Genomic DNA, 12893 nt, shown 5'->3' with positions numbered 1-12893 from the left:
AGGAAGAGACAGAGACAGAGACAGAGAGGACATGAGAGAGAGAGAGACCGTGGACCGAGAGCACGAGCCAGAGACCAGCAGAGAGAAAGAGAGAGCGAGAACGACCGGAGAGAGAACGAACGTACAGAGAGAGGAGATGAGCGAGAGACAGAGAGGAGAGCCAGAGAGAGAGCGAGACCGAAGAGATGAGCGGACAGAGAGAGAGGAGGATGAGGAGCGAGAGAGAGAAAGGGAGCGGCGTTGAAGGGAGAGGAGAAGAGAGAGAGAGATCCGCTTAGGCATGAAGGTCTATATGTATTGTGTCCATATTCACCTCAATTTGTTAATACAAGGTTTACCTTCAGTATTTTGAATGGCACGCGCTATTTGCAGCCTGTTCCGGATAAATAAGTTTATACACGTTAATTGTTTAGCTGCTCAATCATCGCCATTCAATAATAGTCTTCTTTTTATCACAAGAAATTCTATCTCTAGGTGTGGCAGATGCATATGATTCTATAAAAAAAGGATAATATAGGTTTAGTATATGAGTCCGTTGTATAAGTAAGTATCGCAAAAACCCTCAGAGACAGATGAGATAGGCTTACTGATAAGTATTTTGTATTATTTAAGATTCCTGACAATGAGACGGATCTACACACTCCTGAACACCCCAGCGCGACCTCAAAGAGGAGATGACATCGGAGTCATTCAGAACCATCCTTATGGAGATGGCTTCAAAATGTGCAACACAGCCCCACTGGGGAAAAATGTCCTCCTTTCTATCATGGACAAAATTCTGCCTTTAAACAGTGCAAGTTTGATCTCAAGGCCGAGGTCGATGTGGCAAACTCTGCAAAGACAGGTAAGCAGAGGCCCCTCAACGTTTCCCTGCTTTCCCACACTCAAATATGTCTTCCGATATATTGGGCCCAAGGTGAAGACGTAGTATTCCAACTCCTAGAGGAGTTTTGGGGACTCGATTCAGGTAGCAAACGTCTTCTGTTCTCTTTTCGTTTGGACAGCTTACCCAGCGTAATACTGCACTCTTGCATTCTCAAGTAATCACTGGTGTTCCTTCTTACGCTCTGCATGGCAGTTCAAACGCCCAGGTAAGCTTACATGTACAACATGAACGCTTAGTGTTTTATTGGGGTTAGCGGAAACGTCTTAGGTTCTCAGCATCATGTTTTAATCTTGTAATGGACCAGAATGTGATGGCGAGTGGTTCTCCTTGAGTTCCCATTTTCTAGCTGCCCCCGATAGGCAACGATGTTTTCTTCAAGGCTGTCAGTGCACATAGCCCCACTAGATGTGACTTTTATGCTAATTGTCTGGATTGTTTTTCATGGTTCTTCATTCCAAAGGCTAGTTTATTGTATATATGGAATTGCCTATAACATCTGATGTATACACAAGAAAAGACAACGAACTAAATAAAAATTTAACAAATACAATACGACACCAAAGATAGCTTGTTTTCGAGAACCTTTCTTCCAAGATCCCCACTGTGCCCTTGAGAAGTGGGACGGAGCTTCCACATTAGAGCTTAGAATCACTCCATGCCTGTGAGAGGGTGCACCCAGCACTGTTTCCACGCCATTGGATGCATCCCAATGCCTGTGAGAGGTGGGCGCCAGCATGTTCCACATTAGAGATGACATCCACAGCCTGCCTGTGACGGAGGTGGAGCCCAGCCATGGTCCACATTAGAGTGGACCATCCAATGCCTTGAGATGTGGGCACCAGATGTTCCCTATTAGCGTGACAGCTCTCTATGTAAGTTAGGTCGCACGATCTGGTCCTGAACGTTTTCTCGGGTCCCATCCGAGTGTGCCAGCATCTGTTCAATCTCTCAAGCAGCCAGTGGTAGTTCACATCCAGTTCAACGTGTCTAAGCATGTTGCCGTTAAAGAAAAACGCAACTATGGCGACTTTGGAAGACAGACCTGAACAACGGGGTTGGCGAGTTTTGTTTGGTTTTTTTGTTTGTTTGTTTTGGTTTGTTTTTGTTTTTGTTTTAAAAAATTTAAATAAAACATAAAGGGATTAAATAAAAAAGAAAAAGAACAAAAAAAAAAAAAAAAAAAAAAAAAAAAAAAAAAAACAAATCACAATATTAAAATGAAAATCAAAAATCAAAGTAATAAAGACGAAAAATGAAAAAAAAATAAAAAAAACAAATACAAAAAATGTGTTATTTTATAAGTTAAAAAAAAAAAAAAAAATCAAATAAAAAAAAACTCTAAAGTTATTAACAGACTCATCTCTGATATGGTTTATACAGAGGTTTTTTTTAATTCTACATAACCGAGAATAAGATGGAGAGAGAGACAGAGACAGAGACAAAGACATAGAGAACATGAACAGAAAACACAGCACTAAGTGAAATAAGACCACACCACGCCAAGGTAGGAAGGTGTCTAGGGAAGGGGTCTGTTGTTTGTTTAGAAATATGGCCTAATAAATGTTTATTATTAGGCTAATATTATTACAGCAGTATTTTCTAACCCACTAGCAATCAATCAAGACACAGATAGCTGTTATATTTTAAAATAGCCTTAGTTAACCTGGGGCAGGGCAGATCATCAATCCCCTAACCGACTTCCCATAGTGGGGGGCAGGTCTGGGATCCCTGTCTCAATCCCATGCCATCTGCTTCTAATAACTTCTATCAAGCTACCTCCCATCCATAATCCCAAATACTTGCTAATGTTCTTCATCTGGGCCAAATGCTCCCTCCACACCAGCCACGAGGAGGAGGCTTCTCCACCTCACCCATGGTGGCGGTCTCCTTCCTCCTGTCCTTTCCTCTCGCTCTCCCCCAGATCCTCTTCCGGTCTCTGCTTCCTTTCCCAAGAGCCTCTCCATCCCACCAGCCTGGGGAACGTTAGCCATGCCTATCCCCTTTGCCCTGCCAGGGTGTGTTGGCTTTTTATTGGTCAAACAGGAGTACGTTCTTAGGCAAGGGTACAAACATTTTGGGGTACGTGAGTCTGCTCATTTGGGCAGCAGCCAGACCAAACCCCAACAGGGACCACATGATTTTGTTTTCTGCAGTGACAAGGACCATGTTGACAGGCTGGACAGGCAGGCTGTGATCGGAGTGGTGAGGCCTAATGTCAAGGACAGACATGTGACGAGGGAGGTGAGCCTTAGGGGCTCAGTGTGGACACAGGCTTCCGGCTCTTGTTGTCATGACTGAACAGAGAGCTTGAGCTTCAGAACCGGCCAGCACTCAGATCCTTGGAAAGGGCAACGGGGAAAGGAGGCAGGAGCAACACACAGATCACGGGAATGGATGAAGACTTTATTTTATTTTATTTGTCATTTCCCAGACCCACAACCAATGCCGTTCGGTAAGAAATTCCCTCTTCTGTTGTTTGGACAGAGGCCACATGGCTGGCTTCTTCTTCTTCTTCTTCTTCTTCTTCTTCTTCTTCTTCTTCTTCTTCTTCTTTCTTTTTCTTTCTTTCTTTCTTTCTTTCTTTTTTTTTTTTTTTTTTTTTTTGGATTTTTGAGACAGGGTTTCTCTGTGTAACCCTGGCTGTCTTGGACTCCCTTTGTAGACCAGTCTGGCCTTGAACTCACAACGATCCGCCTGCCTCTGCCTCCCGAGTGCTGGGATTAAAGGCGTGTGCCACCACCCGTCCTGCCTTCTTAATTACTTCCCAAAGTCTGTACCGCGGCTGTAGCCATACCACGTGGGTGTCTCCCACGCCGCTTCTCATCGCTGACAAGGTTCCTTGCCATCAGAACAGTAAACTCCTCAAAGGACAGAGTGCCGTCTTCATTTACGTCTAGGTCCTCCACCATGTCATCAAGGAGGTCATCCTTCCTTTTCTCCTGCGGGTGAAACAGAGGAGGCTGTCAGGGCTGAGCGCAGGCTGGGAAGAGAGTGCTGGGGCACAGTGAGCGTGACTAGACGGTAAATGCACGGGACCAGGGATTGGATTTAAAAACAAAATGATGTTCTGAGGGCTCATGATGGAGCAGACGTGAAATGTGGGCTAAATGCTTTGCAGTTTGTTCCCCAGACAGCCCTCTGCCTTGGGCACGCAGAATCTGCTTTACAGGAAGTCAGGCAATTAGTAAGTCTAGAAATATCCCTCATTTGTCCTTACAGCTACTTTAACAGATCGAACTGAAACTGCCTTCTAAAAGGTAGGTAGCTTTTGCAGGTTGTGTAGGGATGGGGGCAGAGGAGAGGGCTGTAAATCTGTCTGACTTCCTCAGCGAAACTTATGCACCCTCCCACTCTCAGCCTCTTTATCAATCATCCCAACCCCCAGTACTTTTTTGGAGAAAATAGTGTTAGAGCTTTGTAGGTTACTCGCGGGGAGGGCACTTGGGAAACCAGGGAAGCCGGGATCTTAAAGTGCGGCGCCTGGTTTGCTCTGCTCGACCCCCAAAGGGTGTGTATGATAAAAGGTGGCATGGGGGACCTCGGATAAAGTGGAAAGATTGAAGATGTTCGCAGCTGACGCAGCATCTAGCGACAGTTCTTCCCGTCTGGCCTCCTGGGACGCCACCTCTGGCTAACAAGGGCACCGCCCACAGCCTGAGTGGCAGTAGTTCCTGTTTGAGCTTCCGCCATTTCCGGTGGCTACCATCACTCCGTTTGGCAGGCGGGATGTTGTGGGAAGCAGGAGGCAGAACCCAGGAGGGTCCACAGAGAAGAGACCCACAACACCGTTCCGTTGTGTCCTCTTGTCTCCCACGACGTCGACCTTTCCTTGCCTGAAATGCTCACTTATGGGAAGGTATCTGTATCCCTAACACCTCCCACATGACAATTCTCTAACTTTCCTTGGTCCCAAGGTAGGCAGGGAACCATTGTACAGGTGCTGGCCGTAATATGCACAGTTTCTCATTCCCTTGGGGAAAAATTATGCAAAAAACAAAGGTTCTTTGTCTGTCTGTCTGTCTGTCTGTCTGTCTCTCTCTCTCTCTCTCTCTCTCTCTCTCTCTGTCTCTCTCTCTCTCTTTCTCCTTTAGTTCCGTTGCCCCCAACCCCATGTCTACCTCTCCTATTTTTATACTCTATGCTATTTTAAAATATATTTGTATTATATAACAGAAAATATATACTTAAAATATTTTAAACTATAATCCCATCTCATGTAAAAGCTGGTTCATGGCCTTCATCATCTTGAAGGTCTTTCTTCGTAAAGCCCATTCTGAAGGGTAATTGGTTCCAACCCCCATTTTAGGAACCAACTGAATGTGCTGCTATCTCATCGTTTTAAGACCCATGAGTCCTTTATCAGAACTAGGTCTCAGCTAAAATGTTACTCCCTCAAAGGAGTAAATCTCTCTAATTATTTAATTAATTAATGTATTATTATTATTATTGTTATTATTATTATTATTATTTTGTCATAGCTACTCACCTATGCTGGCCCCAGCACAGACTACCCACAGAACTCTCCACACTTCCCTGCAGACTCCCAGGCCATTGGATTCGCCTGTGCCCTTAAGGTCACGTGTCACCATCATTGAGACAATGGGGTTTTAGATCATTTCTACATCCTTCTGCCCAAAAACATGGCACCCCACTGCAGGTGTGTCAGTATGGACAATATCCTGCCTTATGGTCTTTAAACTTGGGAGCACTCTATGGTGTACAGAAGCACACGGTCCACTGGTGGAATGTGCTGGATTGTCTCCCTGGCTGACGCCAAAGAAAGGGGCAGTCTCCTCATCCAGACAAAGACTAAACCTTCAAACCAAGGTTCCCAATTCTCATTTTCACCTTGTTATTGAATTCTCTGCTTACGGGTTTCGGGTTTTACGATCAGAAGACATATTGGTGGAAAGGTGGTTGATGATGGGACTGCTATTGCTGCTCCTCCATAGGGATGGTGTTTGTATTGTGTGGCCAGCTTCTTGCACCTCATGTTGTGAAAAACATGGGAAACAAAGGGTTACAATAAAAGAATTGAGTATGCCCAAAACTGAAGGAACAGTGAGGGCTGGCTATGAAGGAAGGAAGGAAAGGTTAAGACGAGGAGGGCGGCGGAATAGGGACTAGCGCGACCTGCGCAGCAAAGCTAGAGAGAGAGAGAGATAGATCAAGATAAGACCCGCAAGAGAGGCGATACCGTAGAGTACGAGAAGTACATAGCGAAGAACGACTTATGACGCTAGTCGATGACGACTCCCGCCCTAGACGCTTGATAATACGCGATACTAGCTATATCGTCGCCTTCTGCTCCCCCATACGTCCTGCTTCCGATCCTCTCTTACTCTCTCTCTCTCTCTCCCTCCCTCCTCTCTCTCTCCCTCTCTCTCTCTTTCTCTCTCTTCTCTCTCTCTCTCTCCTCTCTCTCTCTCTCTCAACACACACCACACACACACACACACACAACGTTTGGCGTATCACTGGAATGGTTAAAAAAAAGCACATGTTTATTTTTTTTATAGTACAGCACTCTTAGAAAAAGTGAATAAAGATAGAAAGTGGCCAGGGTTGACCCCCCGAGAGCTTCTAGAGGAAGACTGGGAAGGAAGTTGGTTAGGGAGGGAGAAAGATCTAGCAGGCAGGCTCCTCTCCAGGGAAGATGAGGCTGACTTACCACAGCTAACAAGTCAAAGACTGACAAGAGCAGCGCAGGCCCAGCATTTATAGACAGCCCCTTGCTAGTGACATGGTCATCCCTGGGAAAGATTGCCTCACAGGTGAGCAATGTGGTAAGCCAGCCAGTGAGGAAGCTGGGGTGGAGCAGGAAATGTTTACACAGTTCTTCTTGCTTTGTGTGTGTGTGTGTGTGTGTGTGTGTGTGTGTGTGTGTGTGTGTGTGTGTGTGTTTCTCCAGCCAGGGCTTGGAGCTTCTTTTGGGCGGAAACTAGTTAGTTGGCTCATCTCTCTTCCATCCAACACCCTCCCCCTCCACCCCCGATCTTAAGGAAAATAGCTTGTCTGCCACATCCTATACCCTTCATTTCCTTGTCCCGATTTGTAATATACAGAGGATGTCAGAGGACCCATAATGGCCGTCTCATTCTGTCTTTGTCCCCTGAGTTTATGGTCTGAGCCTTCTCTTGTGTTCTCTTGGTTCCTTTGGGAGGGGCGAGGGGTTGGAATTCGTGTCTGAAAGTTCCTCCAAGGTGACAGCTTTCTCTATGGTGTGTAGAGGAATGTGAGGTTCAGAAGGAGACCTGAGCAAGATCACTCAGCTGGCATGTGACCCAGCAGGGACAGAACCCAGACAGTCCTAGTTTGAGGGCATTCCTACTGCATCCCCTCTTGCACCTGGGTGGGCGTTATCTCCAGCACAAACACGGCTGCAGCCGCTCTCGGCACCACTCTTCCAAATCTTGTTCCCATCTGTTGTTTATGCCCCCTAGGAACTTATGTCCTAAAAGATAGCAGATTTAAAAGATAATTATGATTAGCCTATGATAATTATACAAAGCAGTGAGCTTCGTTTTAACATTTCACATATGCATATAATGTACTTTGATCAAAAATCTTCCCTCTATTTCTTTTTCTCGTCCCTCTTTCTCTATTTCCCTTTCCTCCTTCTACCTTCTTCTTTCACATTCTCTTCTGGGGGTCGGGATAATAGTTAATCATTTCACCCTTTAGGCCACGCATCAGGAAGCGAAGTTTCTGTAGGAGTCTGCAGTGGCAGCAGGCTGGGCAGCGTCAAGGTCTCATCCGCAGCTCTCACTCTGCTCTCAGTTCTGGTCCTCTCGCCCTTCACCTTCACACGGGAGAGAGGACGCACAGTGCTTGGCTTCTGAATCTAGTTTATCTTGTTTAACATGATAATCTCTGGACCCATTCTTTTTTTTTTTTCAGATGATACAATCTGTTCTTTATTGTTGTGTCCCAGCCCACAGGACAAATCGAACCAGGGTTCAACCGAAAGAGGGAGTGGGGGTTGAAAGTGGGGTACAGAGACATGAGAAATAATGAGTCAAGTCTGGAAATTTCTGATCAAGACTCACTTTAATGTGGACTAGTAAGAATACAGAGAGAACAAGGTCAATAGGATCTATTCTAATCCCACTCTCCCTAGCCTCCAGGCAAGAATGCAATGGTCTGAGTAACTCCCTGTAAGAACTTCCTTTTATCCTCTGGGTGGTTCCCAATAGGTACTTCCATACTTTTTTCAAAGGTAAACAGTCCAAGGATAGCCTGGAACACAAGACTTCATGAAGCAAAGGTCAGCAACTCAAAGGTCACAGTGTGCAGCCTAAGCACGGGATTACTAACATGGCAGAATTCAGCACGGCTTCCCACATCTGCCCCTTCTAAAATAAAATTATGAAGAGTCTGCCTTAGATCAGTGAATAGAATACTCATCTTTACCTGTCATTGGCACATGAATTCCATCATTCATACCCTCTCTTAGGTAGATAATGCTCAGACTCACTCCTACCCATCTCTGGCCTGCCTCCATATCAACACATGAAGAAGGGCCGTGTCTTTGAGCTCTATGCCAGCCATGTGCTTGTGCTTGAATCGGCTGCAGTTGCTGAGACATGAGCTGTGTTAGAAAGGAAGGAAGGCACAGGCTAATTTCGAGCCCTGCCATCCCCACCGAGGATAATCCATGCTGTAGAATACTGTTGATTCTAAAGAGACTCTATTGAAGGTGAATCTAGCTGCATCCTACTCACAAGGAGTCTAGGGAAGGCTAGCATGACACTGTCACTTGCTCAGTCATCTCAAATCACTGATCTCTTAGTTAAGGCGTAAACAACATTAGTAAAGCAATGGCAGAAACAATAGTAGATATGAGAGTAATAACAACAATAACAGAGATTTTATCACTCCACAGCACACCACAAGTCCCTTTTCAGTTCTCCACAGTCCTGCAGATGAAACTGACCCTAACAATTGGGGTAGAAAAGTACTTATGAAGCTTAAAATCTGGATTTCTAGAAGGAAAATATTCCAGGAGTCTCTGCAAAGCACTGTCTCCAAAGTTCAGTCAGGTCTGTAAGGAGGATGCCTCACAGGTACTGGAACACTTGAGTCCTCCTTTCCTCCTCACACACAGGGAAATCAGGCACTGAGTGTTGATGACAAACGTTATCTCAAGAAGCAGGTTGAAGAAGAGAAGGATCAGGAATCAGTGTCCAATGAAGCTTCACGTCCGATCTCGGGATCATCAGCAAACTCATCCATGCCGGCATCCACTTGACACGCAAGCCTCTCAGGCAGCCAGCGTGCAGCATCATGTTCCTGTGAGCAAACACAAGCAGAGCCTCCACCGCATATTAATACAGGGACAGGTCTATTCCACTGTCCAGTCAAAGGATCCTTCCATTTCACTCTAGTGAACGATAATTGAGCATTGCTGTGCCAGAATCGATCAGCTGCAGAATTTCCTTTGGCATCAAGCAGTAAAAAATTTAAAATAAAGAGAACATGAGCCAAAGCATTTTTAGGTGTTTGGGAGTAAAGTTCCCCTTTTTTTTTAATTTTTTGTAAATAGGTTTTTATGGTAGAATGAGCTCTTTCCACTATGCCTTGTCCTTGAGGATTTTAAGGAATACCTGTAACATGCTTTATGGAAAAAGATCCACAAAATTTTGAAAAGCTTTGCTGACATACCCTGAGTCATTATGTGTCTTCATAGCCTTAGGCACACCGATGTGAGAAAAGGCAGACAGACAGTGAGCACAGTTTTTTGTGCCTTCTCCAGATTGGAGAGAAGCAACTAAATATCCAGAATATGTGTCTATAGACACATAAACGTATTTTAACTTTCCAAATTCGGGCATATGAGTAACATCCATTTGCCAAAGTTGGTTAGGGGACAGTCCTCTGGGACAAAGACATGTGGAGCATGCCTTCACAATGGCTTGAGCTTGCTCTTTAGTAATCCTATGTTGAAGTCTTAGACTTTGGCTATTAATATGATATAAATCATGAGCTTTTTGAGCTTTTTCTACATTTGTAAGGCATACCACATTTTTGGGAGCTGCAGGCAGGAAACTGCCTCTGCTATATAGCCACTATCTGATTATAAATTAAAGGAACAAAAGGCATAATGTTGGAAAAGAGTAGCTACTGCTTGCAGCAGCAATTTAAGCAGACTTAGCAGTAGTAGGAACAGCATATGTCTGTCTTTTCTACTGTATAACTAGCTCTTCCATTAGAAGACCCATCAGTAAAAATTAGCAAGCCATCTCTCACAAGCTGAAATTGAGTCATCTTAGGAAAAACAACTGGATGTTTATTAAAAAGTGGAGAAGCCTATTAGAGGGAAAATGGTTATCTATATATCCACAAAATTTGCACAAGCCAATGGCCAATCATCCATGTTAGCAGACAGTCAATTTTGCTGTTCCTTAGAATATGGCTGAATAATAAAATCAGGTTCTTTACCAAAATACTTTCTTCCTTCCAACCGACCCATATGATTCAACATTGCAACAGCCAAATAATATGGCACTATTACCTTACTGGGAGAAGATGGCAAATGTTCCCACATAATAGGAGCACCTTGCCAGAACACCGCAGTAGGCGTGGCCTGAGTGGAGAAGATAATATACCCTAGAGGCTTGTCACAATCTATGTAGGTTATGAATTGATGGGAGATAGTCTCTTCCACTAATGCCAAGGCTTTCCTAGCTTCAGCTATAAGCTCCCGGGGTGAATTTGGAGAGGAATCTCCTTGTAAGATTTTGAATAAGGCCCGCAAATCTCCAGCTGTTAATTTTAAATAAGGCCTAAGCCAATTTATATCACCAAGCAACTTTTGGAAATCATTTAAAGTCTTTAAATGATCCATTTTCAATGTGATACTTTGGTGTTTTCATCTGAGAAAGAAAAAGCTGGAAACCTAAATATCAATATGGATCAACCTTTTGAACTTCTTCGGGAGCTATTTGGAGACCAGACTGAGATAATTGGGTCTCCATAAAGGCATAACACAGAAGCACTTGTTGTCCACCCTTTCCAGAAATAAGCATCATCCATGCAATGAATGATATATAAATCAGTATGCTGTTCTCTAACCTTTTGTAAAGCTGTAGCTATAAATCTCTGACACAGGGTGGGACTGTTAGCCATTCCCTGAGGCAAAACCCACCAATGATATCTCTTCATTGTCTCTCTAAAATTCACAGAAAGCACATTGAAATCAAAGCGATGGCAATCTTTTGGATGCAAGAAATAGTGAAAAAAAAAACAATCCTTAAGGTCTATTATAATTTTGAATGTGTTCTTGGGAACAGCTACTGGAAATGGCAATACTGGCTGTAATATTCCCATAAGTTGCATAGTCTCATGTAAGTTAAAAATTTTACATCTCTGTAAGTAATTTAGCTTATCAGTAGATCATGCCCTGTGGAGACCAAGTTGGAACTCAAGAGTTCCACCTGTGTTAATCTCCAAGTGCTGGGATTAAAGGTGTACAGCACCATGCCTTGTTTAATTATTTCATCTCAATTCTAGTAAAAAAAAATCTTTAAACATCTCAAACAAAAATTAATCAGGGAAACAAGAAAATTCTAAGGTCTAGGCAGTTAGCTACATTCCCTAGGCTAGTTTAGAAAACTATCAGCCTCCTAGTTCCACTTCTCCAACTGGCCATGTGTCTGTAGCCATCTCTGCTCTGTGAGAGTCAAGCCCACAGAAAGCTAGGAGCAGTGCCTGTAGAATGTTTTGGCCCATGGATACTCCAGTCCTGGGCTTGTCCCCCACAAGTGGCCACTGCGCCTGGGTCCAGACCCCATGAAGGGCAGTCGACTGCTGGCCGGCACCGCATGGAGGCAGGACTCTCATGGGCGTACCATGCTGGGCCACACTATTTTAGAAAGTTGGCCAGTGAGTAAAGCTTGGCCCTCTCCCTCTCTCAAACTATAGAAAAAAAATGAAATAATATTTAAACAATCAAACAAATTTACAGACATAGACATAAAATTTGACATGACGATCATAAAGCAAACAGTCTCATTGGCAAGACAAAAAGAAGCAGTTTCGAAACCTTGACAATAAATGGCATGTCTAAGGTCTAAACTATCTTTAACTAAAGACAACAAACTATATATGTGTAGGAACCTTTATAGGTCTAAAAGCATAATATAGTGTTCCTCTAATTTTTTACCAACTCTACCTCACATTTTTAAATTAACCACTTCTTCCTCAAGAAACCATGGACATACTTCATTGACAAACTCTAAAAACTTATCCAACTGTTCTTTATTTACCCTTATTCCTCACATTTGAAGCTTATTTTCCAATGTCTCTCTGAATAAATCTTTGCCATTGCTCTGACCCATGTTTCCGTTGCTCACCTTGCCTTTCCTCTGCAAAGCGGGCAACTTGGGGAGTAGGGCAGGGGCGGTGGGGGTCGGTCCACTTGTCTTTTCACGGGGCCCCCTCCATGCAGCATCCATCACTTAAGCCCTCATTTCCAGGCCCCTTTTGTTCGGGCGCCAAATGATGTGCCCCGTCCCACGGGACAAATCGAACCAGGGTTCACTTGGAAGAGGGAGTGGGGATTGAAAGTGGGTGCAGAAATAATGAGTCAAGTCTGGAAATTTCTGATCAAGACTCACTTTAATGTGGACTAGTAAGAATACAGAGAGAGCAAGTTCAATAGTATCCATTCTAATCCCACTCTCCCTAGCCTCCAGGCAAGAATACAATGGTCTGAGTAGCTCCCTGTAAGAACTTCCTATTTCTCTGAGTAGCTCCCTGTAAGAACTTCCTTTACCCTCTGGGTGGTTCCCATTAGGTACTTCCATACTTTTTTCAAAGGTAAACAGTCCCAGGATAGCCTGGAACACAAGACCTCCTGAGGCAAAGGTCAGCAACTCAAAGGTCACAGTGAGCAGCCTAAGCACGGGATTACTAACATGGCAGAATTCAGCACGGCTTCCCACACTTTATGGCTGAATAATACTTTCTTATGTGTGTATACCACATTCTCATTATCTGTTCATTT

At 44.1% G+C, this 12893-nt stretch overlaps 1 protein-coding gene across 1 annotated transcript in view; it reads right to left on the bottom strand.

Moving 5' to 3' along the window:
* The window catches only part of Pglyrp3 (peptidoglycan recognition protein 3), a 70249-nt gene that overhangs the window by 51914 nt on the left and 5442 nt on the right, over positions 1-12893 (bottom strand). The window contains exon 3 of the mRNA XM_051156933.1: positions 3681-3825. Coding sequence (XP_051012890.1) covers positions 3681-3825 — 145 coding nt within the window. The remainder of the gene's footprint in view (positions 1-3680; positions 3826-12893) is intronic.

This window comes from Acomys russatus, chromosome 15 (assembly GCF_903995435.1).
Source record: "Acomys russatus chromosome 15, mAcoRus1.1, whole genome shotgun sequence".
Classification (NCBI taxonomy): domain Eukaryota; kingdom Metazoa; phylum Chordata; class Mammalia; order Rodentia; family Muridae; genus Acomys; species Acomys russatus.
This window is presented reverse-complemented; position numbering and strand designations above follow the sequence as displayed.